The sequence below is a fragment of the Vulpes lagopus genome, chromosome 13 (genome assembly GCF_018345385.1).
Source record: "Vulpes lagopus strain Blue_001 chromosome 13, ASM1834538v1, whole genome shotgun sequence".
Taxonomy (NCBI): Eukaryota; Metazoa; Chordata; class Mammalia; order Carnivora; family Canidae; genus Vulpes; species Vulpes lagopus.
In genome coordinates, this window is record NC_054836.1 from 11544552 (window position 1) to 11571543 (window position 26992).

The following is a 26992-nucleotide window of genomic DNA, read 5'->3' on the forward strand; positions in this document are numbered from 1 at the left end:
ATAGTTCAAACCACTGGAATTCTTAGCTTCAGTCCCATTGTTTTGCCTAGTTGCTCATTCCCACCACTTCAGCCTCTGGGTTTGAAATTTTGTACCAGAAACAACATTGTAATGGTTGGAAGGCTTATTTGTGCATCAGCCTCTCAAACGGCAACTGCATCTAGATGTCAGAGTATCACATGTCTGATTATGTTCTTGCCATCCATCGAGATGCCCCACTTTTAGATGTTGGTACCCACTGTTGCCTGACCTCTAACTGGATGTTGCTGTTACCATGGATTGTACCTACTAACCACTCTGCTTCTGGTCTTAGCGACTTAACTCCAAATCCAAGTAATTGGTATCACATACAAAGTACCCATAACAGAAATGCCAAAGTATTATAACAACCAAAGGTTTCTAAATTGCAACTACTGTACTAGCAGAAAGGTGAAGCATTATAGCCTAACTCTATTACTTGAATTTATATGGGGGAAAAATACAGGATTACAAACATCCATGGACGATGAGGTAAAGAGAATAGCAACTTGGGTAGACTGAAATCAAATACAATTTCAAATATAAGTAATGGCTGTAGAAGTGTGTGTGAGAGGAGCAGCTGACAGATCCCCCTGAAGTTCAAAAACATTGATTTCTCTCCTTTTTAGAGCAAATAACTATGAATCCATGAGTAAAGACACAGAAGTATGAGGGATAAATTCAATACATTTCTTCAGTGGTCGTTCAACAAAGTTTAGTCTTTGTGTAGACGTAATGAGGACAGAAATGTCATGGAGTGGTCGTCATACTGTCAACTGGGCATTTTACCATCAATTACAACATGGATCAAAAATAAGGAGGTTCATCTCTCACTATAAAGGTCAATTTATTATTTGTACATCTATACCTACTTGTGCATATATCACAGTGGTTCTCCACTAGGGCTATTTTTACTCCGAAGGCAATATTTAGCAATATCTGGGAATATTTTTTGACTGTCACAATGGAGGATGCTACTGGCATCCAGTGGGTAGAGGACATGGATGCTGCCAAACATCATACAAAAGATATATATAGGATAGCCCTCCAAAAAAAGAATTATCCAGTTCAAAACACCAAGTGCTGAGGTACAGCAACCCTGATATAGTTATTGAAATCTACCTACAGGCAGCTCTCATTTTGCATGGTACCATGTTGACTGAGATTTGATCTCAGTGAGGAGTGAGGAAATGGTTCTGATATGAACAAGATTCATATCAGAGCAAAGACTACCTTTATTTAGTTGTTGGGTGAAGCCAAACAATTCACAGTATAATAGCAAACAAGAAAAAGCATTTTTAGAAATAGACTTTCTCTCCAGCCTACTCTTCCTAAAGCAAATTATTTAAATTCATGATGCCTGCAACTGAACGTTTTATCTTTTTTTTCAAAATCTGTCTCTTGCCCACTTTCATTTTTCCATTAATGGAACTACCCACTATCTTTCTCTTCCTTCTCGTTAAGCTCTTATATTCAATACATGGCCAAATCCTGTTGATTCCGTTCCTATTCTATTTCCACATCCATTTCCTCCTTAATATTCTCAATGCCACATTCCTAATCTGTGGCTTCCTTTTACCTTTCGCCGACTACAACAATAGCTTTATAACAAGACACAGAATCTCCACCATATAATCCATTTTAAGCATATTTCATGAATAAAAGCTATTTACTAAGAAGTTTTTTTTTAAGGCACAAATATAATCATGTACATTCCTAGCTCAAAAACCTCTAATATTTCTCTATTGCTTACTGAATAATCAAGTCCCAACATACTTTAGTTTCATTGCTCAACACTCTTCTATATGACTAATGTCCCTCCTGAGCAGGATTACTACATTTCATTATGTGATTACACCCTATCTTTTCAATCTCCATGTCTTTGCCCACATTCTTCACTTAACCTGAAACCTCTTCCCTGACTCATCATGCTACATAGCTTTCCAGAACTGTCCAGATTTAAATGTCAGCTTTCCTACAAAGTTTTTCCTGGTATCCTACATGGAACTTCTGAAGTTTTTTGTCTATTTGTTTTATGTCATGTATGGTAATGATTCCTAATACCAGTTCACAGTCACACTATTGGTGACATACTTTTCTCCTGTCCATGATAAGACAAATAACAATACAGTACATTTTTATGAAGGTATATTTATTTAAACTTAAGTAGTACTTTATCCTGGTATTGTGTCCATCCTAACTTTTAGTTTAAAATACACTGTTTCTTTAGTGATCATATTAAAAAAAATTCTTACTTGGTAAATATAAAATCTGGTAACCTTATGTTTGTCATCTCAATTTTTTTTTAAATTTTTATTTATTTATGATAGGCACACAGTGAGAGAGAGAGAGAGAGGCAGAGACACAGGCAGAGGGAGAAGCAGGCTCCATGCACCGGGAGCCTGATGTGGGATTCGATCCCGGGTCTCCAGGATCGCGCCCTGGGCCAAAGGCAGGCGCTAAACCGCTGCGCCACCCAGGGATCCCCTGTCATCTCAATTTTTAAGGGCAATTTCATTGGTCTATGAAATCCAAAAATCTGCCTATCACACTTTATCTGAGATTAGTAAATGGTCACCTTTTTCCCTTCAAAACTCATTCCCTTGTGGTTTTGTGATAGCTGTTATACACCATGAGATTATTTGCAAAAGGACTATATAAATTATGAAGTAGACAGATATTTGCATCTTATAACTTTGAGATGGTTAACTGTGGTAGACATTGTGATGAGTCACTCTGGTCCCCATCTCAGGAGGACGTGTTACCCCAGCTCCTGGAAGGGCTATTGGCCAACAGCTTTCAGCTGCCGGCCTCTAAAGGGATTGCTCCAAATATAAAGAGCCATCTCACTCAAAATCATGGACTTTTTGTGGTGGCTTACATCCTGTAACTATTTGACATCATCATGGGAATATTCTACAAGGCCATTTTAGCTCTAAAGTTTCATGGGATAAGCCAACACAAACATGGAGTCCATAGCAGCTCTTTTACCACTACCCCTCTTTTACTTTAGAAACTATCTACCTTGCTACAAGCATATGTGGTGTGGGTGGAACTGATCCATCTCCCTAGGTGCATGATCCAACCTTTCCCTGTTAGAACACTGCACACTGCATGCCACAGTGGTAAGTAAGGAACATGTGACCATGGGGCAATGAGAGACAGACTGAAGACTTTTGCTCAGATTGGGGGAAAAGAGCAGTGCAGATTTTCTTAAATTGCTAAGCTGTTAGGTGCTAAGTCCTAGAGCTTCGGTGAGCCAACACATGGATAGAACCTGCCCAGGAACTGTAGCTACATAGAATAACGATGAAATGTGGAGAATGAAGTCGGTAGGCTGGGACCTACCAACATCAATGAGCTCTAAATCCACCTACACCTTAAGAAGTCTGTCTTGATCTTTTCAATTATGAGAACCAATAAATCCAATCTTTTCTCTCTCTCTCTCTCTCTCTCTCTCTCTCTCTCTTTTTTTTTTTGCATGAGCTCTTTGCACTTCGAATTCTATCACTTGCAGTTGGGTCCCTTTTAGCAAGTTATTTTGAGGCAGCAAAAAATATATACAATGAGGTTATTAATAGAAAATCAGAACCAAAATAAGCCAATCCTAAAAGTTAAAGCAGTTCAATGTTTTCCAATGGATAAAATTATACCACCAGTAGTGTGTGAGATGATTTTAAGCATGATGCATAGAGTAGCTTTTTATTGTAACAGCTTAATATTTACCTTAGTGTGATAGCTAGTGCATCAAACCCAAGTGTTCTTTTAAAATACATTTGTTAAAGCAAAAGAAAAAAGAAGATCTGATTAAAGTGAGATTATAAATTCTTGTGGGAGGGTGAGGAGATGGCAAACATCACAAAGGTATCAGGCAAATGTTGGAAATTTTAAAAACACTGAGTGTTCATATGACATCAAATTTTCCTCTGAGTATCCTACTAGCCTGAGTGGAGCAGGTGGGGCTTTGGGGGATAGGGTAGAAATACATTATTTTACAGCTATTATCAGAAAAGAGCAATTATGTCAACACTTTTGGGGAGCCTATTTTCTGCAACTAAATTCTAAAAGAAATTTCTCAGTAAGCACTTTTATAGAGAGCCTGTTAAACTCATAGTACTTAAGGAAAACATCCCAAACAATAATTTTATAATCAATATGAAAGTGAATTCATAATAGTTTTTGTTATAACAATCCTCTATTGAAATCAATAGTTTTTAAACTATAACATAGTGCTTTTGGAACTATAACTTAGTGTATTCTGATCCCACAAGTGGTTTAAGTTAATGTGGTACAACTCTAGCCTTCCAGGGATCTAATTTAATGCCAAAATAAAAGTTAGGTTACCTAGGGGTTTCAATGGGGAGCATTTCCATTGAAAACTTTTCTAAATTTCACATTTCTTACTGGGTTTGAGAGTAGCTGAATAGCAAAAAATTATGGTTTTGCTGCCTGAGGTGGTTTTGGAGTATTGATGTCCTATATTTCTAATTAAGGGCAGACTCACATGCCTTTAAAATCAAGAGAACAGAGGCAACTATTATTGATGACAAAAAGAAAAGACTTTTTTTAAAAATTTTTTTTCAATTTATTCATTTATGATAGTCACAGAGAGAGAGAGAGAGAGAGAGAGGCAGAGACACAGGCAGAGGAAGAAGCAGGCTCCATGCACCGGGAGCCCGATGTGGGACTCGATCCCAGGTCTCCAGGATTGCGCCCTGGGCCAAAGGCAGGCGCCAAACCACTGCGCCACCCAGGGATCCCAAGAAAAGACTTTTTGTAACACGAAGAGTTCTGTAGCAACTACAACTAGGATCTTTTCATAATAGGTAAAATATCAACATAATGTCTTTCAGAACAGAATAGGAATTATTATTAATTCAAATTTAGTAGATGCTGTGAACCAGGAACTATAGGAACAGGAACTGGAGAGTGAGAAAATTAAGAATCCATTTGTCGAGAAAAGAGTGAATAATATCATGGAACAACAGCAACAGGCAAATGAGAGAAATATCAGGAGTTGGCCTTGGAAAACATATCTTTGGAAGGAAATGAAAATAGCTAAAGGAAAAGGAGAATGATAAAAAAAATGAAACCTGACCTCACAGGAGACAGTGACAGAGCATGCCCAGAGAAGAAACCTCCTTGGAACAATGTTTTGCTACACTAAGGAAGCAGGAAGAGCATATTGTTTGCTTCAGTTGTAGCCTTGGTTTAAAGAAATATGAAGATGAAGATAAAGACCTGCACTATTTTGGTAGCAAATTAGCTGAAGAAATGCTGACTCCAGAAAGAGGGACAGCAAAAGTGGTTATTCTTCTCAGTCTTAGTTTTTGAGCATTTCAATATTGAAAAGTTATGTTTTCTTCTACCCATATAAATATTTGCCACCTAATGGATTAATTTTGAAAAGACAAACTATTTCTTTAGCAGTTATTGCTTTTGAGAAATTTATGAAAACTGAGAAGGGTATCAAGGGCAAAATTTAGGGAAAACGACTTTAAGTCCCTTTCTTACCATGTTCCCCATAGAATTAACAGATACCCAGTACTGTCGTATGTTAAGAGCAGTGATTTCTCCACATAATGATTATGTTTTAAACCCTTGACTTGCAAAAATGCCTAACATATTGTATCCCTGACAATTGTATACTGTCAATTTCTCTCTTTACCTATATGGACCTTGTCTTTCTTCCCTACCCCTGCCCCGACTTGCTTAGAAAGCAAGAAGATTGTTCTATCTAGGCAGCATCACCACTTGGTTATCATCTTTATTCACCTTCAGAGTGACAACTCATTTTCTTTATTTACCACTTGTGACTTTGTTAATACAAAAGAAATAAGATACAAAAATTTTCTCTGGACATTGACAAATGTTTTGACTAATATATATTTTGAATGATGAATAAAATGTTCAAAATGATTAGCTTCTAAATCTATGATGTTGCATTTTTTGCAGCGGAAATATATTCAAATTATATAAGTATATGATTCCTGCGCAATCTAGTTCTATTATTGAATGTGTTTTGGTCATTAAAAGTCATTTTCTTTTTTTTTAAAGATTTTATTTATTTACTCATAAAAGACACAGAGAGAGAGAGGCAGAGAAATAGGCAGAGAGAGAAACAAGCTCCCTGTGGGGAGCCAGATATTGGACTGGATCCCAGTCCCAGACTGGATCCCTCTGAGCCAAAAGCAGATGCTCAACCACTGAATCACCCAGGCGTCCCAAGAGTTATTTTCAAAAGAAAGTTTTGTTTTCTTTGTTTATGAAATTGTCAATTGTTAATCAAGAAATATTTATTGAGACTGTGCCAGGCAGTAGGGGAAGCATGTATAAGAAAAGTCTACAATATGCATGTAAAAATACAGGATCAATCTCTTTAGAATCAAATGAGGAAACAAGTAAGTACAAACACGTTTAACTCATTTTAAGCTATGGTGGAACTGCACGCAAATTGCAACTGGGCACAGAGGAGCAAGGGACACCTCCCCTGGGAAATTCAGTAAAGGTTTCACAAAAGTGGTCAATACTTGACCTGGTTGTTGAAGGAAAGCTGGCCACACAAACAAAGGAACAGGAGAGAGGACATTCCAAGCAGAGGGAATAAGGTATAAGAAATGTGGCCTGTTTAGGCCATTGTAATACTAATGAAGCATGCGGTGTAAGGGGAGGAGGGAGAGAAGGAGGAGGGGGGAGAGGAAAAAGGGGAGGAAGGATGGGAAGGAGGAGCCATCAGAGCAGGAGGCCGAATAGGTGGGTAGAGAGAGCTACTGAAGGGCCTCAGACATCTGAGCAAGGAACTTAAATCTTACTCTGTAAGCAATGAGGAACCTCTGAAGTATTTTTAATAGGGAGGGTAGCACGATGAGCTTCTTATGTGCTTGCTGGCAATAATGTGCAGGATGAATTGGGGGAGGGCAGTGAGGCTAAACACAGGGAGACTATAAAGGCAGTCATGAATGGCCTGATTTGGGGCACAGGCAGGAGAGATGAAAGCGGTGATGGACAGAGAGCTTAAAGGAGGTAAAATTGACATGATATGGTGAGTGAAGTTTAGAGGACAGAGACAGTGTGAGGGATAGAAGGGCAGATGATTTTGAAGTTTCTAATTGGGGAAGAGTATATGACAGTGCTATTCACAAAGATAGGGAACACCTAAAGAGGAAAGACTTGGAGCAAAGATTATGAGTTCAGATTTGTGCATGGTGACTTGGAGGAGCTGATAAGTTGAAAATACAGGTTTGGGGCTCAGGAGAAAAGTCTGGAGAGATATATAAGAATCACAAAGATGACAGTAAAGGGATGCCTGGGTGGCTCAGTGGTTGAGCATCTGCCTTTGGTTCAGGATGTGATCCTGGAGTTCCAAGATCAAGTCCCACATTGGGCTCCTGCATGGAGCCTGCTTCTCCTCCCCCTGCCTATGTCTCTGCCTCTCTCTGTGTCTCTCATGAATAAATAAATAAAATATTTTAAAAAAAGATGACAGTAAAAAGTCATGGGCATTAAAAGTGTCACGGTTAAGGGTATAGGCTATCTGTCAAAATAACCAGCTTTGAATCCAATTTTTCTCTCACTGACTTCCTCAAGTTGTCTAAATCTGAAAAGCAATGTTAAAAATATTTCCCATAAGCCAAGAAAGAATTAAATTAAATGAGAATGTATTTAAAGCACTCAGTAAGGTGTCTGGCATGTAATTAGTGCTCAATAAATGCTTGCTTATGTTATTCTGACAAATAGGATGAACAAATTAGAATTAATCTATTCACCAGATCTTGTTAGAACTCCTACTATATTTGAGGCCAAAGAAAAGAAGGAAAATGATAGAACTCTGGTTGGATCAATATTTTTAAGATGCAAAGCCCACAGAGAAAATAAAGTGAGTGATCATACTCGTGGGAGAGATAGATAATTATTGACTGACAATAGAGAGCCTTTACAAAGAAGAGAAAATGTCAGATTCTCCCAATATGTCACATAACTAATACATTTGGGAGGGATTTAGTAGTTACTAAGTCACTGGTGAACTTAGTCACTGGAATGTTAGGGGTAGAAAGGAAAGAATAGGGACAGTGAATGAACAGAACACTTTTTAGAAACTTGACTGTGAAAGGAGAGATACAGGGGCACCTGGGCGGCTCAGTGGTTTAGCATCTGCCTTTGACTCAGGTCATGATCCCAGGGTCCTGGAATTGAGTCTTGCATTGGGCTCCCCGCAGGGAACCTGGTTCTCCCTCTGCCAATGTCTCTGCCTCTCTCTGTGTGTCTCTCATGAATAAAGAAATAATTTTTTTAAAAAAAAGAAAGAAAGAAAAGGAGAGATAGAGGATAGTAACAGAGTAGTTTTAATTTTAATTTGAGAAATATTTGAGCATATTTGTATGTTGATTGGAGAAAGCCAATGAAGACGAAAATACTTAAAATATAGAAAAAAAAAGGTGAATCATTGATGCAGCAAGTTTACAGAGCAGTGTAGAGTACAGCAAATAAAAGGTTTTAGGGGGATCCCTGGGTGGCGCAGTGGTTTGGCGCCTGCCTTTGGCCCAGGGCACGATCCTGGAGACCCGGGATCGAATCCCACATCAGGCTCCCGGTGCATGGAGCCTGCTTCTCCCTCTGCCTATGTCTCTGCCTCTCTCTCTCTCTCTCTCTGTGTGACTATCATAAATAAATAAAAATTTTAAAAAAAAAAAAGGTTTTAGGAAGGGCAAAATGTTGCTTCAGTGAGCATAGAGATGCCAGACATAATGCATATTTACCTTTGTTGTCATTGGAAGGATAGAATTCAAGCTGTCTTTATTATTATAAAAACAAAAAAGTGTAACATCTTAAGTTCAATGGTTCTTATAAGAAATTTACAATAAAATAGCCAGTGAGTTTCTTTGTTATAAGTATTTTTAACAGTCATCCCTATATAATTACAAAGGGGCAGCCCTGGTGGCTCAGTGGTTTAGCACCGCCTTCAGCCCAGGGCATGATCCTGGAGACCCACGATCCAGTCCCACGTTGGGTTCCCTGCATGGAGCCTGCTTCTCCCTCTGCCTGTGTCTCTGCCTCTCTCTCCCTCTCTTTCTGTCTCTCATGAATAAATAAAATAAAATAAAAAAGTATTTAAGATACTCTAATCCGTAAGTCATTAGTTCAGCAACCCTGGATAAAATTATGAACTTCACTTGTGGCTATCTCAGTCTTATAGTCCTATCAGTCCAAGATAGATGTTTTTCAGAATTATCACTGAATGTCCCTGAGTATCAGGCTATGCTCTGAGGCAGAAATTTATAAACTAAAGCTTGTCATTCTCCCTGGTTAATTTATTCAATGCTATCTCAGTTATTGAATTATTCATACCTTTATTATTTGATGACAAAAAATTACTTAATTACCTAGATCAAGGGTTAACAAACTTTTTCTATGCATGGCTAAACAGTAAATATTTGAGGCTTTGTGGGTTATACAGGTTTCTGTTGCAACTACTCAGCTCTGCTATTGTAGCATGAAAGCAGTCACAGGCAATACTTAAAAAGAATGAGCATGGCTATGTTCTGATAAAGCTTTATTTATAAAAACAGGCAGCAGGCCAGACGGAGCTCCGGCCATAGTTTGCTGACCTCTGCTCTAGAGCTTTCTAGAATCTTGATAGATTCTAGGTTGTAATAACCATAGGCAGTAATGTTATGCTGTTTCACTACTAATTTCCCAACTTAAAATATGAATGACAGGTTCACTGCCTGAAAACCCATCATAGCCAGAAAACCAATTTCAAGTAACCCAGCTTCCCTGATGATATGTTTCCTGCAACCAAATTTATGATAGAAATTTTAGAATCATCTAAGCTTCTAGGTCCAAAGAAGAAACTCACCCTGAATAACTAAAGCAAAAGGGAATTTTTTGGAGGGATATTGTGAGGCTCACAGATCAGTTTATTTCTCAAACATAGGCTAGATCTCCGGGATCATGTTCCCGTTCCACTTGATATTGTGTTAGTTCTGGATAACATAGTATCACACTGAAACTGACCTGAAGATCAAGAGGTTGCAAGTATTGTAGGTGCCTTAGTCAGATGTGATGGGGAAGTGAATACCACCAAATACAAAAGTCTGATACCATAGGGATGTTTCAGGAAGACATGTAAAAACATCTTCAAAATAAAGGACATGTTGCCATTCCTAATATGTCTTTCCAGTAAAAAAATGAGGCTTGGTGGACTTCTTTGGATGGCTATATCAGTAGATATAATTGAATGCCTTATTTCAATTTATTAATCCAATGTTTGCAAACTGCTATTATAGAGTGGAGCCAAAAAGTAAAAAGAAGTAAAAAGTAAAAAGTAAAAAGTAAAAAGTAAAAAGAAGGCTCTCCAGTAAGTTCAGCCTGAGGTTAAGTGGTCTGCCAATTTGTCTCTTATGACCCAGTAAATCCAATGGTGCTTAGAGAGTCTGTGGAAGATTAGGATGTTGTGTGAGCCTTCATTAAAACAGGATATTGTGACAGGGTGACACATTCTCCTTATGAGTATCAGAACATTATAATGTGCATGCAGGTAGATACCATCATTATGTAGGAACCGAATCAACATACTACGTCAGTTTTGATGCTTATTCAAGCTTTCCTCTTTCGTTGGTTCCAAGTCCCAGTCTAACTGAATATAACAAACAAACATACAATAGCTTTAGTAAGAAAAGCATCCAGATGAAAAAAAAAAAAGTACCAGTGGGGCGCCTGGGTGGCTCAGTTAGTTAAGCATCTGCTTTCAGTTCAGTCATGATCTCCTGGTTCTGGGATGGAGCCCTGCATTGGGCTACCTGCTCAGCAGGGAGTCTACTTCTTTCTCTCTCTCCCCCTCTGCCCCTCCCCACCTGCATTCTCTCTCTCTCTAATAAATATAGTCTTAAAAAAAAAACCCCAGTATTCCACTGTGTATATTTTCCTAACTATCCTAAAGGAGAAGAAAAGGAAATAGGAGAAACAAAATATGTAACTTAATTTTTAAACTACCTTGTTTAAATTAGTTAAAATGTTAGCTTTAGCAAGGATCTTTTAGTCACAGGTAATAATACCTCCCCCTTCCCTGGAATAAGGCAAAAAAAGAGGCATTTATATAGGATAATGGGTATCTTCAGTATCCAAGAGTAGAAGCCCTACTGGGCCGCAGCTAGGAACTAGACTGCTAGCAGCGATACAGGCTACTCTTCTTGGATCTCCCTGTCTGGGGGTCACATGAGCTCCCATCTTTGCTTCTTTCTGTAAATCTGCTTCATTTTGATTTCTCTCTGAAAATTCCAGCAGAAAATGGCTACCATACATTCCTTGCATTTATATGTCTTCAGTTGATGCAATTACCATGCGCTAGCATCTAGAACAGATCATTCCCAGATCTCAGGAAACAAATTTGATTGGCCCAGCTGAGATTAGGTGTTCAGCCCTGGTCCAATTTTCTATGTTCGGGAGGGTCTTAGACCTTATATTTGACTCTCTAAGGGCAAGGTCACAAAATATAAACATAGCTACCACTACTTGACAGTATGGACATTAGCTTTTGTAGAAGAACAGGTATGTGCTAAAGGAAAATATGGAAGAGTAAAGATATTATGTGGAATCTGATTGTCAGTAAATTATTTAAAAGCTAGTAATGAGGGACGCCTGAGTGGCTCAGTGGTTGAGTGTCTGCCTTTGGCTCAGGGCATGATCTTGGGGTCCTGGGATCAAGTCCCACATTGGCCTCCCTGCGAAAAGCCTGCTTCTCTGCCAGTGTCTCTGCCTCTCTCTTCTCTGTGTCTCTCATGAGTAAATAAATAAAAATCTTAAAAAAAAAAAAAAGCTAGTAATGAGTAGAAACTCTGAATGAGAAGAATACAGTCAAGAGAAAATGAATTTGGAAATATATACATATCCTGCTATCTCTGAGAGAGACATAGGGACTGGGAACTTAGGAGGCTACATACAACTTTCTAAGGTTATTTTAGCAAATAAATCATACCTGTCTTTAAGAATTTGCTATCAAACCAATTTATCACCCTTCCTCTGTTCTGTTCTTATTGTAATGGGGTGACTCCTACAGAGATTCAATTCCAAATCAGCTGATTTCCAGCTAGGTTCAGGCCCTTTCAGGACTGGAGGACTAGAGAAAGAGAGAAGTCAAGAAATTTCTCCCCTTCTTTTCTGGAGACGTCCTCTCTGACAGTAGAGAGCTTCCACTGAGTAGACCAGCTGAGGATCCAGCTAACGCCAGGTATCTCTGGTTCCTCCTGAGAGGAAATTTTAGTGACTTTCTCTTTCTGCTAATCTCTGTTTCTACTCTTCCCTCTTTGGTTTTTCAGCATTCCTAGCACCTGTGGAAACAATATCCTGGTTAAATGTATTCTGTCTTAAATACTTCATTTATGATTCCTTAGTTAGACCATGACTAATATGAGCATCACTAACTTTTCTCTTCATTTTATTTATTTAGGAAAGAGAGCACGTGTTGGGGGTTGTGGGGAGAAGGAGAAGAAGAAGGAGAAGCAGACTTCCCACTGAGCAGGGAGCTGACCACGGAGCTCAATTTCAGGACCCCGAGATTGTGACCTGAGGTTAAGGTAGATGCTTAACCAACTGAGCCATCCAGGTGCCCCTCTGTGGGTTTTTGATTGCCAAAGTTTTTCTGAAGTCTCACAATACTCCAGAGTTAGAGCCAAAGGCAAGAGTCTAAACCCAAACAAAATATAAACCTCCAGATGCTTTAGAGACTAAGAAATGATTGCGTTTCACTGGTAACACGTGAAATCAAGATTAAGTGATGAAATCAAGATTAAGTGCTTTCTCAAACGAGAAAAGCAGTTGTTGGGCTTTGATGAAAGGAAAATTTGTATCTAGGTATTATTTTTTTTCCTTAAACATTTGTTAGTATTGCCTTTCTGGCCCTGCCGAGCAGTCTGTACTGAGGCCCTTCACTTGCAGCTTATGCTTCAAGCGCTGTCACTAGCCTATTCAGTGCTTTTGTAGGAATTAGCAAAAAGTGCCCCCTCTGGGTGCCAAGGCCCACGACCTGGCTGTAGAACATGAACTAGATTTCAGCTGATAAAAATCTAGAAATGATTAATCAGCATGCTGTGAGTGCAAAGGACAAATCATGGATTTAGAAACCTTCCAGGAAGGAACGATAGTGTTGGCCTACCTCCCCCATCCCCTTGACCAATCCATGCACCCAGCTCCCAGTGTCGAAAGTGCTAAGGACTCACAGTTGCTTCCCTTCTCCAGAGACGTGACATTGCTTTTGGCTAGTGGACATCACCACATAAACTGCTCCCTCCTCCCAAAGCCAATGGCTGAGTGTGTAAATATGTGACACACAAAAGGCTGATCCTCTTGGCCTCAAGGTGACATTTCTGTGCAGTAATTTATACTTCAGAGCCTCATCCTCCGGATGAGGCTAAGGCCAGACTTATTTCTCTTTCCCCTTGCAGCTTCCTTCATTTTGTTACTGAGTGCTTCCCAAAGAACAGTCCCTCCATAAATCATGCGTGCCTGAATCCCTATCTCAGACTCTGCTTCTAGGAAACCCGGTCTAATACAAGCAGTAATTATAGGAATTTTTAAACCTCTACAGAAGGACAAATAGATTCTGGAGAAAGATAGTAATGATTTAAATAATAAGATATAATTAGTAATCTAATATTAAGATTTAAGGATTCAATCTTAAAACAAATGGCAAATTTGTAGTTCTTGATGAGATTGGCAAAAATATTTTTCTTAGATGAGAAATTTGAGAATTGAGAAAATAGCAGGGAAATGTTTTAAAATTTGATCTACATGCTATAGGGTTTTCAGGTTATACATGTTTATATGTATAAAGTACATATAAATATAGCTGAGTAGTTTAACATTCTTGAAAATCCTTTTTTGTGGGAGGTGCTTACACTTTAGTTCTGTCTAGTAGTAATAGCTACCATTTTCTGAGCAACAGTTAAAGGCCACGTTGGTAGCAGGTGCTGTTATACTCATAATTTCAATTTTACTCCCTACCACAATCCCATGGATAGGTATTATTTCCATTTTACAGATGAGAAAAATGAGGTACAGTGAAATAAATTTGACTATTGCAGAGCTGGTCATCAATAGAGGTCAGACTATAATTTCTACATTATTTTCATTATATTATGCTGCATTTCAATGGAATTTTTAGATACATTTAATCAACAGCTATTGCTATGTAGCAAACCAAATATATCTACATATTCTTACACTTTTTTGCTTTTTCCATTTTTAGGCAAAGAGGAATTTGAACTATATAATTGCTAAGGTCCTCTAACACAATGATTTGAGCTGAAAGATTTCCAAACATGGAATAAGGCATTTATTATAATATAACCATTAACTCTGGCTAAATTCTTGACTGTTCAATGTTTTTCTCATCTACTAAAAAAAAAAACCCAACTAATAATATTAACTCCCAGTCGTGGGAAATTGAGAAGCATGACTGATTTAGCAATTATCAAGTTTTATACAATCTAGTTTTGAATATAAATGATACATATTAGAGTGACATTTCCATGAAACCATAGTCACCAATTACCCATTCCTTTTTGCTGTGATAATTAGAAATAGGATTGTTATCCTTAGGGGATTGAAATTCTTACCAGCCCCTCTTGCAATAGAGGTGGGCTTACTGTAAGACTTATATATTCATTTTTATGCCACCAAAGGGCATTTGCAGTAATAAAAAAATAGTATTGCTTATATTCTCTAATGCATTGCCTTTTTTTCCATTTAAAAAAAATGCTGGGTATCTTTTCATTCCAAAAAATATGGGACTGATTATATAATTTTAAGCTGCAAAGGACCTTACCAACTATCAATTCATTCCTTTCATTTCAGAAATCAGAAATGGAAGCATACAGAAGTTAAGTGACTTCACTAAGATTACCTGGCCAGTTAGTATTAGTACTCAGATTGGAATAGCTAATCCATTTGCCCTAGCAGCTATTTTGCCAGATGTGAACAATGAAGACATTGTGCCTACAAATACTATATTATCTAGGCCTTAAACTGACAAGAATAAACCCCAGTGGTTTTTATAGTTCCCTCCCCAAAAAGGAATGGGATTCAGATACAGTGTATAGAATGCTGTATACCTTATATGCTGAGGAGGGGGAGGAAGGTAGTTGTTGGTGGTAGTAAATTTAACTCCCTTGATGTCCTCTTGATAATCTCCAGAAGGGCTTTTTAAAATATAGACTCATGGGTTCTGTCCCCATTGTTTCTGATTCAATTTCTAACTCAAGAATGGGGCCCGAGAATTTGTATTTAAAACAAGTTCCCAGGTGATTATGTTGCCACTGGTTGGAGGAACCACATTTTGAGAACTACTAGTCTATGTCTCCTAGTTCCTAAGGATGGCCAGTCTGACTTTTTGTCCTGGTCCTTGTACTTTTTTTTTTTTTTTTAAGATTTTATTTATTTATTCATGAGAGACACAGAGAGAGGCAGAGACATAGGCAGAGGGAGAAGCAGGCTCCCTGTGGGGAGCCTGATATGGGACTTGATCCCAGGAACCCCAGGATCGCACCCTGAGCTGAAGGCAGACCCTCAACCACTGAACCACTGAGGTGTCCCCTTACTTCAGTTTTTAATACACCTGGGTACTAGACTTGCTTTCAGTGTTGCTTTCCCAGACCAAGTCAGATCTTGATTTCTGGCAATTGATTCATGCTAAAATCTATTATTCCTAGAAATCCCTAAAAACAGATCCCACATTTCTCCCAAACTAGGCCCCTGGATACTGCTCAGGAAAAAAAAAATCACTTCATACTCTGGACTTGAATTACTTTGCTGGGCCACCTACAGTGAGGGCCACCCCTGTCTATTGTAAGTTACAATCCCTCTCCCTGCTCCCACTAGGTTGTATGCAGATTTCTGTGTATTGTATTTTCTTTCTAGATACTCTTTGAATACTATATGATTAGTACTGTCTGGAAGAGTTTGGACAAGTCAGTAAGTTTTTTTTTTGTCTTGATTTCAGAGCATGTATATCTTTGTACCTTATGAGAAATATTCATATCTTGTTTTTTGAGTCAGAGGTGATCATTTGATCTAAGAATACACATTTAATACTATACAGGTTCAATATTAAGAATAAGAAAATAACAAGATAAAAAGACACAATTCCAGCTTTCAGAGAGCCTTCAGGCTAATAACGGAGGAGACATACAAAGTAGTACAAAGTAATTATATTTACCAAATAGAAAACTTGTATATCACTGGCTTTGACAGCATATTATGATATATTAAGATGACACACGACAGTTTTCTTTAATGGACTGGCTAAGCAGCTATTCATAGATAAATGACATCAAAGTGAATAATCTTAGTGTACCAATCCAATTAGCCATGACTAACTTTCTAAGGACAAACCTAGTTAACTTGCATGGGTGGGGGGGGAGGGAGGCCAGGGGCATTGCTCTCTCTCTCTCTCTCTCTCTCTCTCTCTCTCTCTCTCTCTCTCTCTCTCTCTCTCTCTCTCTCTCTCTCTCTCTCTCTCTCTCTCTCTCTCTCTCTCTCTCTCTCTCTCTCTGTGACTATCATAAATAAATAAAAAAAATAAAAATAAAAACAACAGAAATGCATCTAATCGATTCCTGATACATTTGTTTTACCTAGAAAATAGTACAGAGAGGGATTTTAGAGTCGTTAAAGAATCTGGAAGACATGAAATAATTATCTCATTAAAAAAATAAACAAGCCTAGACTTCCACTCTGAAATGGGAAGAGAACTAGTAATTAATGAAGCCTGAAGTAGAAGAGTGATAAAAACACAAAAATTATTGAAATAGAAAATCATTATCCAATACAACAACACACTACATGATAGAGAAGACTGTATCCTTTACCTGTATATTTTAATGAGTTAATGGGATACACGGCATCACAAGTACCAAGTGTCTACTAATTCAATCAAGGTTAGAATCCATGGAAAAGGGATCCCCTGGGTGGCGCAGCGGTTTAGCGCCTGCCTTTGGCCCAGGGCGCGATCCTGGAGACCCGGGATCGAATCCCCGTTGGGCTCCGGTGCCGTGGAGCCTGCCTTCTCCCTCTGCCTATGTCTCTGCCTCTCTCTCTCTCTCTCTCTCTCTCTGTGACTATCATTAAACTAAATAAAAATTAAAAAAAAAAAAAAGAAACCAATGGAATAATACCTTCTAATTTTGAAGAAAACTGATTTTCATTCTGAAACCTATAACCTGTTAAACTATCAGTCAAGAGTGAGATTAGAATAAGACATTATCTGACATGCAAGGTGTCCAAAAATTTTACTTTCTACTACTTTTTTTCCTAGGGAAACCACTAATGGATGTACACTACCAAAATAAGGGAATTAAACCAATGTAGATGATGTAGGATCCAGAAACAGAGGGCCCAACGCATAAAAGGGTTGACGGGAAATCCTAGATAACAACCATGTATGCAGTCAAGAGAGCAACAGGGCACCCGGGTGGCTCAGTTAGGTGAGCGTCTGTCTTTGGCTGGGGTCATGATCTCAGGGTCCTGGAATTCAGCCCCACATTGGGCTCCCTGCTCAGCGGGAGTCTGCCTCTCTCTCTGCCCCTCTGCCCCTCCTCTCCTTGTTCGTGCTCTAATAAATAAAGAAAATCTTTAAAAGAGAGAGAGAGAGAGACAGAGAGAGAGAGAAAGAGAGAGAGAGAGAAACAGTCTAGATTCCCATAGTATGGGGGAAGCCTCCGGGAGAGAGGTCTCCGATTAATAAAAACAACAGAAATGCATCTAATCGATTCCTGATACATTTGGTTACCTAGAAAATAGTACAGAGAGGGATTTTAGAGTCGTTAAAGAATCTGGAAGACATGAAATAATTATCTCATCAAAAAAATAAACAAGCCTAGACTTCCACTCTGAAATGGGAAGAGAACTAGTAATTATGAAGCCTGAAGTAGAAGAGTGATAAAAACACAAAAATTATTGAAATAGAAAATCAGTATACCAACAACAACACACTACATGATAGAGAAGACTGTATCCTTTACCTGGATAATTTTAATGAGGTAATGGGGATACACGGCATCACAAGTATCCAAGGTGTCTACTAATTCAATCAAGGTAGATCGACATCGAGTACATTTAAATAAAGGAACCAATGTTTTCCCCTTCTTGTCTGAAATAATTAAACTGAGAACCACTGAATAATCATTAACTTTAAAGAGCAGTGGTGAAAAAAGCCAGTAAGCAGCACCCTGGGAACTATAACATACTTAGATGTTTAAATAATTTCTTCAATAAAGGTACGTATCAGCTATCTGGAGATTATGCCATACAGTGGTAGTGACTATCACTGTAATTTGCTAACATGAATATTTTCTACTAACATCAGTAAGAAATCAGAATTATAAATAAAATTTATTTCTTAGAAAGGTAAGCTCCAGAGAGGCTTAGACACAAAATGAATTTAAGAGAAAGAGGGGAGGATGCTGTCTGCCTCTTCATTTTGGCTGGAGTCATGATCTCAGGGTTGACATTTGAGCCATGTGTGGGGCTGTGTGCTGGGTATGGAATCTGCTTAAGATTCTCTCTCCATCTCCCTGTGTCCCTCCTACCTGCTCCCTCTCTAAAAATAAAAATAAAAGGAAGAGGGAAGGGAAAATAGTTTGCTAGCTTGCTTTTTAAGATTTTAGTTGGTGAAAAACAAAACATGCAACATTTAATGAGAGAAAGTACTAGGATAAATTCTCTTAAACATTGTTATAAACAACATTTACTTAAACATAGACAACGTGTGCATTTTAAACCCAAGGAACTTGGAGGTTGCATGGTAGAAATCACATTCATCACCCCTGCAGTATCCAGGTTCGCTGGGGTTCTGTCTCTAAACTCCATTCTGCCAAGTAAAGCAGCTAGTCAGTACTGGTAATTATAGCTACAATGGCTGCTCAATGCAATTGATTCCTGTGTGTGGCTACCTCCACATTCCTCTGCAATGATGGGTGTCACTACATTTTAAATTATTAACATTAGTAAGGAGAACAGAGTGTTTCGAAGGACTTGTAACAGTATGTAAACAGTGATATTTGTGAAGAAAAGTGGATTAACAAAAGAGAAATTTGCAAAGTATAATGATAATGGCAGGGAATACTTCTGAAATTATGCCCTCATTTCCATAAATAAGCTACCCTAATGTTTTCTGTTAAAATGAGGACTTTTCCTTAAAGGGTCATAGCAAAAAAGAGGAAAATAAAAGTAGAATAGATTTTCGGCCGGAAAGTCAAATGGAAGAAATTAAATTTAAGAACTGCCTTATTCTTACTTATCTTCATAGACATTTTAATATAGCATATGCATTTTATACATATAAGAAGATAAAATCCTTACAGTCTTTTTAACCTAGCTTATAAATTTCAAGATACTTAATGGAAGGGAAATAGAATCCTTCTTATTTCCTGGACCAAATCCAATCTCTCAAACTGGATAAAAAGAATTTGAGATAAGAAAATAACTTGCCAAAGAAAACAGAGAGAAAGATGTCTTGTGTTCTGCCAAACAGAGGATATGCTATCAAGAATGAAACAAGAGACTTGTTAAAACTTTGAAACATATCAAACTGCTACTGCTTGGTATGGGGGTGAACATGGGAAAATAAAATCCTTGTATGCACGGTAAGAAGGGAAAACCCCAAATGTTGCTTGCTCACATGCTCATAAGAATAAGGAAGTCATATTTCCAACGTAATGTTCACGGTAACATTTTCCACATTTAAGAACAGGGTGTTGGAAAAAGGCCAAAGAAAAGCAAAAATAACAACAAAGGGGTAAAAAATAAGAACTTAGGTTGCAATTTTGTGGACAAAATATATTTCAAATTTTGAGTCCAAGTTAAAGAAATGATTTGGGCTTGAGAAAAAAGTCTATGGTGGTTATAATTTTTAAACAAAAAAGACAGGGGCAAATAGAAAACTGCACCTAGAAATAGATAAGCCATTTAATATCTCCTGAAAGAAAAAAAAAAAGCAATTGAAACAATACATAGTCTAAGCTAACAAGAGGTTGTGAAATGATTGGAACCCAATAGTTAGCTCACAGCTGCTGTCCCTTCAACTAGCCTCCCATGTTTCCTGCTTTTTCCTGTAGCCCTCTCCCATGTGTCTCCCATCTTCAAAAGAGTTGGGTTGTTTATAAGCTTTTAAAAGCTGGCATACTAGCATAAAAATCACTGCCTTTCAGTTTTTACTAACGAACAAAATTAGTATTAGAAAATATAATATGGGGCAGCCCCGGTGGCTCAGTGCTTTAGCGCGGCCTTCAGCTGGGGGTGTGATCCTGGAGACCCGCGATCGAGTCCCACGAGTCCCACGTCGGGCTCCCTGCATGGAGCCTGCTCCTCCCTCTGCCTGTGTCTCTGCCTCTCTCTCTCTGTGTCTGTCATGAACAGATAAATAAAATCCTAAGAACAGAAAGAAAGAAAAAAAGAAAAAGAAAGAAAAACATAATACGATGAAATAGTATTTAATATTATAAAGATAGTATTAGGAACAAATGATTGTCTCTAGATTTATGGTTTTTAAAAGTTTTGTAATTTTGACATAATAGGACATATATAGTCCATGCGGCATCCTATATAGCCCAAGTAGAAATTCTGCTAAGAGATTATGCCCCCAATTTACCACTATACATTTGAAGAAATACAGAGTTCTAAATGCTACAGTTTTTTTGAAATTTCATGCTTAGATAGCACAAAGATAAAAAATACACATTTCAACTCCACTTTTGATCCTTAGCTAAGGGAAGGGAAGCAAACCATAGGCAAAGGGAAGATAAGGACTATAGAGCAAGTGATGTTTGAGTAACCACCGTCTATCAGGTATGTCCCATATGCTTTCCAGGTAAATTTTACTACTTAGAAGTAGGTTTAGTTATCTCTATACTACACCTTTATTAAATAGGAATAGAAAGATGAGAAGGTGGGGGGGGGGGGAGAATATTTTCCAATTTTCAAGATGGGGAAAAACATGTTCAGGGCTCTCCAGAGAAAAGAGCCTGAATTTAAATGTTCTCAATACACTCATCCCACGCAACACTCCAGGCGAGCGGCAGAAAATTTTAAGTGCGTTTGGTTTTTGTTAACATCCATCAGCAAGCTCTTTCACAACACCGGGAGAGAGGCCTGTGTGTTCCTCTACACCCACTGCTGAAGTCTGCACAAAGTTCGAGAAACCCCAGGCACCTGCAGCTCCGACCCAGGAGCACAGGGGAGCGCGTCACCGCTTCCCCGTCTTCCGTCCCCAGATCTTTTGGACCTGCAGTAAGAACGTCCGGCTCCTGCGCCCCCCACATAAGAGCCATCCCGGGGGAGGGGGGCCCTGGGGCCGCACAAACGCTTCGCAAAGGTGTGCGTCCGCAGAACTCGCGCGGGCCACTTCTGTTTCGGGCAGACGGCGGCCGCCCGGCCCAAACCCGCGGAAAGGAGCACAGGAGCGGGGACCCGCACGCGCGATCCCCGCCCCCGCCCGCGCCTCGCAGCCCGCGCCCCGGCCGGAAGCGGGCGGGGCCTGGGCCGGCGCGGTAGGCCGGCCGCGGCGGGAGGGGGGGGCGCTTCTCCCGGGCCCGGCCCGCAGCCGCGCGTTTCCGGCGCGCTCCCCCGCGTCCTGCGTCCTGTGGTCTCGTCCGCCCCCGCAGCCATGTTGGATTGTGCGGCCGCCACCGCCGCCGCTGCCGCCGCCGCCGGAGGAGGGCTGGAGGAGGAGTTGGGAGTTTAGCGCAGCCGCCCGAGTACGAGGACAACGACCATCCGGCCTGGGACTCGCCGGGCGGGAGCCGGGAGCTTCCCTTTCTTTGCGCGGCCCGTCGTTGGCTCCTCCTCCCCGCGGCCTCCTCCTCCTCCTCCTCCCCGCGCCCGAGGAGCTGCGAGATGCTGCGCCTCTGATTCCCCTCCTCCCACCCCTGTCACCGAGAGGGGAGAGAGCGCTCGCCTGCTCGCCGCAGACGGCCCCGGACGCTCAGCCCCGCCGGCGAAACCATGAGCTCGGGCCAGCAGCAGCCGCCGCCGCCGCGGAGGGTCACCAACGTGGGGTCCTTGCTGCTCACCCCGCAGGAGAATGAGTCTCTCTTCACCTTCCTCGGCAAGAAATGTGTGGTCAGTGGCCGGGACCCGCGTCGCCATCCCCGACGATACCTCACGGGCCCGGGCACGAGGGCCGGGAAGCGGGAGCGGGGACGAAGGCGGGAGCGGCGCGGGGAGGGTCCGGCCGCCGGCCAGGCCTCCAGCCAGCCCGGCGCGGCGGGTGCGGGCGGTGCGGGCGGTGCGGGCCGGCGCCGCCGCGCGCCGCCGCACCCCGCCTCCCGAAGCTACCGCGAGCAGGGAAGTGTCACCTCCGCAGGCCCGCCCTGGAAGCCCTCCTGGCCGGGCCCAGGTCTGCGCCCTTGCTGCTGGCTCAAACTTTGCTCTCAGGCCAAGAGGAGATTTTATTCCTGCACGAGCTGCTGGATCCTAAAAACCGGGCGTCTGTACTGGCCCTTGTTTCACCTCCTGCCGCTTGATCTGGGGGTGGGGAGGAGGCTACCTTCTTCCACAATGGCAGAGGTTTCAGAAGTGGGTAGATCGGGGAATGAAGCCCGGATATGAATGAAGCGGGCCAGATTGGGGGTTTTTGATCCCCGTTTAGGATCCCAGGAGAAAATGAAGTCGATTGCATCGGTTCAGAATGAGGGCAGGGAATGTTGCTGCTCCCCATTGCAGAGAAACGGCGTTTTTTGTTTTTTTGTTTTTTTTTTTTTCTTCCTCCAGCAGCCTCAACAGGCCTGGTTTCTGCTCTCCTCCCCACTGATTTTTTTTTTTTTTAACCCTTCATTGGTGGGAGGAGGTGCTGCTCTCCCCACGACCATGCGTAGGGGAACCACAGTCTCTAGTAGTTCGTGGCCTTTTGGGGCCTGAGAGTGATTCTTAGGTTGGTGCTGTGCGGCCTGTTCCAACCCCAGATGGCCGGTTGGGAGCAAGCAGTTCTGCTGTGGGAAGGGGAATGTGTGTTGTTGACGGAAGCATTCATTACATTGGCTGCTGGCACTTCTGGGGGTGGGGAGGTTCTGCTCTGTGGTGTAGGCCTCGTCTGGCTGCATCTTACTGCGGTGGCTCCGTTGAACTGTAGTCGAGTTTGCTGAAATGCTGTTTGGGTCCCTGTCTCTCCTTATTGCGTCTTAGCACCTGCATAGTGTGTGCCACTGGAAACCAGGAAACCCCTACTGAAATGTCAACATAGCAGTACCATTTTACAGCTTCTCTTAGTGTTAAATATGTCAAACTAGGCTACATCTATCTGTTTAAGAAGTTAGGATAGACAATTTCTGGAAAGTTACTCTATGGGTTAATTGTTAACTTTATAGGAGTCAGCCTTTTTGTATCCTCTTGGAGATTGAATCATTACCTTCAGTTCAGATGTGTCTCGTATTTTACTGATTAGAAGAATGAAATAAGAGGACTGGCTTAAAATCAAAATTTTGGGCAACAGTTTTAAAGACAATCAACTGTCCTGTGTGTCCGTGTCCCCTCCCTCCCTTGCTTTTGAACAAATGAGAAAACTGAGCCAGTGAACCCCAAGTCACACAGCAGTTTAGTAGTGTAACCAGAACTAGAAAGCCAGGACTTTGGATGCCTAGTCTGCTGTAGTTTCCACTACATCCTGTTGTTTTAGAAGGGTTTTTTCTTACTTGTTACTGATTTATTTCAAAAAGTGGTGCAAAAGGAATAATCAGTTCTTTTTTTTTTTCCACCAAAACTTGATATAATTAGTGTGCGAGATTCTTAAAGCAGCACTAATTTTTGTATATTTTCGATTTAGGAGAATCTCCAGCTCTTTAAACTGTTACAATATCTGCAAATGAAAAAAAAATTAAAATTTTGTTGTTTTAGTTTCATTTGCTATATGATCTGTATCAGAAAGGAAATAGTTGTTTTACGTTTTACATACCAGACACATTAAGCTTAGGCAGGAAGGACATTATATTCAAACACTAGTACACTGACTAATTGCTCTGTGCTTACCTGTAATGTTTACTGGTTTCAGAAAAATGAAAGATATGAGAGAATACTGTGATTGAGAAAGATAGCCTTGCTTTCTGGTTAGCTTAAGTGGATTGCTGAATAAGCCATCAGTATTCAGTGCTCAGTATCTTTATGTCCTCTATTATTAATCACCTTTACCTTTTGAATTTGGCATTTAAAACCACACTCTTGTGGTATGAAATTATTGTGAAGATTAATATTTGAAGTCTCCAGTTACTTGAGAGTAAAGACTATTTTGTTTTGAAAAATCCTTTTTTTCTTTGCTGACTATGCCGCTTTTTGTAGTTTAAAATTATAGTGAAATACATTATCTCATTAAAAACATCAGCAATAACATTTACGAGTCAGACCGAATTTGTTAGGACAGAAGTATATTCAGAGCCCTGAGAGTTCAAGAAATGAAACAAATAGTTACAGTCCGAGTTCTGGAGGAGCTGCATTCCTTCTTTGACTCAACAATATTGAGTAACTAAATGTTGAGGTCAAAATCAGGGTTGATGCCTACCCTCAAGGAACTTACTAGGTCTAAAAAGGGAAACAAATATGTAAACTGATGAGTAAGTGCTTCAGAGTAATGTGTAAGAGGCTGCATGTCACAATGTAAAACATCTTGGCTTTGTCGTCAGCCTGCCAGAGTTCCAACTGATTTGGTCACTTAGGACAAGTTTTTCTTTTGTTTTACTTCCTGTAGTAGAATTGGTTTTCGTATTTCTAAAATAGGGATATTATCGACTAATTTTGTGGATTAGAAGGACTTTATGTTAAATATATGGATGTTGCTGTTTTTCACAAAAGTTTAGGAGATTGAGAGAGGATGAGAAGTGTTTTAGGATGGGTGATACCTGAATATTTAAGGTTATGATGAGAGGAATGAAATAGCTTGGAAAGTCGGGGGCCTGCAAGTAGTTATGGAGCAACGAAGGTATCTGCTTGGGTTCTCAAACTTAGATATGCATTAGAAACATTGTAGAGATTACAAATATTGCTAGCCTGAATTCTTAGATAATATTCAGTGGGTTTGAGTTGGAACTTGGGCATTTCTATTTTTAGCAAGCTTATTAACAGGAGACTTTAGCATATATGAAGTTAACTGAAGTTTACTGTTTTCTGATAGGGTAGTCTTGAAACACATTTGAAATATTTATATGTTTCCCTTCAATTTTAGGTGTATATTTTGTGAGCTAAGGTTAAACTAAAACAAAGGTTTTTTTTTTTGTTGTTTTTTTAGTACAGACTTTCTCTAACCCATTAAGATATCAGTGTATATTTCATAGGTATAAGAGATACAGTTGAGGAAGTATTGCACTAGTTAGTGCGCAAGATCAGATACAACTTTTAGAAAGTTTTGGAGAAAGATGAAGGGACTATAGAAGGTGGATTGAGGGTTGTAAGGGTGGAGACAAAGGAGATCAAGTAATTTCACAATAGTGCACATAAGATACGAAGGCCTAAATTAAGGCACTGTTGATAGGAATTCCAGGACAATTAGCCTTTAGCAGGATTTCATTCCCCTTAGGTTTAGTGAGTGGGTGAGGGAAGAGAATTAGGTCAAAGAAAGGTAAAACCACCAGCAGAAAAAGTAGGCAGAAGCATACATACTTTACTAGATGGAAATATGCTTGTATATTACTCTAGGTTGGTGATTGGTTTCATGGAAGAGATGAATCTTAAATCTATTTTGCCACAGTTATAAAAAATAGATTTAGTGGGGATCCCTGGGTGGCTCAGTGGTTTAGCGCCTGCCTTTGGCCCAGGGCACGATCCTGGAGTCCCATGATCGAGTCCCACGTCGGGCTCCCGGCATGGAGCCTGCTTCTCCCTCCTCCTGTGTCTCTACCTCTCTCTCTCTCTGTCTATCATAAATAAGTAAATAAATAAATCTTTAAAAAAATAGATTTAGTGAAAATTGAGGTTTCAATTAAAGTTATGTAATAAATATATATTTTGCACTTAAATAGTTCTGATGTAATTCATTAGTTGGTAGTATTAGGACAATTAAGAAGAGTTAAAAACAAGATTTATCAGGTCTTATTTTGTAGTTCTGTTGTTTTTTCATGTACTGTGATTTAACTTAATTTTCTATAGAGTATAGGCCAACTTGTCAAGTGGAGTTAAATATATATAGTCCTGAAAAATAAATTAAGGCTTGAGAAAAAAAAAAAATCTCATACTAGCTCTCTACATCCATCTTTGGTCCAAATGGTTGAGGTTAGTATCCTTGACTGCTACTTTTTTTTTTTTTTTCCATGCTCACCTGTTTTGTTTCAAGATTTAGTGGTGCTTAAGAAGTCATTTTTATTTTATTTTTTTATTTTTTATTTTTTTTTTAATTTTTATTTATTTATGATAGTCACACAGAGAGAGAGAGAGGCAGAGACACAGGCAGAGGGAGAAGCAGGCTCCATGCACCGGGAGCCCGATGTGGGATTCGATCCCGGGTCTCCAGGATCGCGCCCTGGGCCAAAGGCAGGCGCCAAACCGCTGCGCCACCCAGGGATCCCCAAGAAGTCATTTTTATTAACCACCTTTAATCTTCATTTCTTTTGATTGCTCAGCACTTGTTTTAACTTGCTTATATTCTTTTGTTTCTTTTTGTTTTCTCACCGTATATATAATTCTGGGAGATTAGACCTTATGCCTGTGTAGTTTTCTATATTTTTTTTATAATATCTAGCATACAGATCACTGAATACTTATTAATTGTTAACTGTTTTATTTCTTAGGAGCTCATTTAGCATTTCTCATTGCTTGGTCAGGTTATTAAAATCTTCAAATTTTTTTTTTTAATATTTATTTATTCATGAGAGAGAAAGAGAGAGAGAGGCAGAGACACACACAGAGAGAGAAGCAGGCTCCATGCAGGGAACCCGATGTGGGACTCGATCGGGACTCCACCGATGACGGGACTCCGGGATCACGCCCTGGGCCAAAGGCAGGCACT

The 26992-nt window shown here is 40.0% G+C and overlaps 3 protein-coding genes across 6 annotated transcripts in view; 1 reads left to right on the forward strand and 2 right to left on the reverse strand.

Annotated features, from left to right (window-relative positions):
- The window catches only part of HYAL4 (hyaluronidase 4), a 96153-nt gene extending 75786 nt beyond the window's left edge, over nucleotides 1-20367 (reverse strand). For all 4 annotated transcript variants that reach the window (XM_041727461.1, XM_041727458.1, XM_041727459.1 and 1 more), the window contains exon 1: nucleotides 18033-20367. The gene's annotated coding sequence lies outside the window, so the exon portion shown is untranslated. The remainder of the gene's footprint in view (nucleotides 1-18032) is intronic.
- A 12-nt stretch (nucleotides 20368-20379) lies between these two features.
- On the reverse strand, nucleotides 20380-22013 carry LOC121475014 (serine/arginine repetitive matrix protein 3-like). The gene is made up of 3 exons (XM_041728154.1): nucleotides 21990-22013; nucleotides 21220-21935; nucleotides 20380-20439 (listed from the first exon to the last, which is right to left on the reverse strand). Exons 1-3 carry the CDS (start codon nucleotides 22011-22013, stop codon nucleotides 20418-20420), a joined length of 762 nt encoding a protein of 253 aa, XP_041584088.1. The 3' UTR covers nucleotides 20380-20417.
- Nucleotides 21668-26992, forward strand: part of WASL (WASP like actin nucleation promoting factor) — a 71122-nt gene continuing 65797 nt past the window's right edge. The window contains exon 1 of the mRNA XM_041727462.1: nucleotides 21668-22128. Within this exon, the coding sequence (XP_041583396.1) occupies nucleotides 22012-22128 (117 nt within the window). The 5' untranslated portion in view covers nucleotides 21668-22011. The remainder of the gene's footprint in view (nucleotides 22129-26992) is intronic.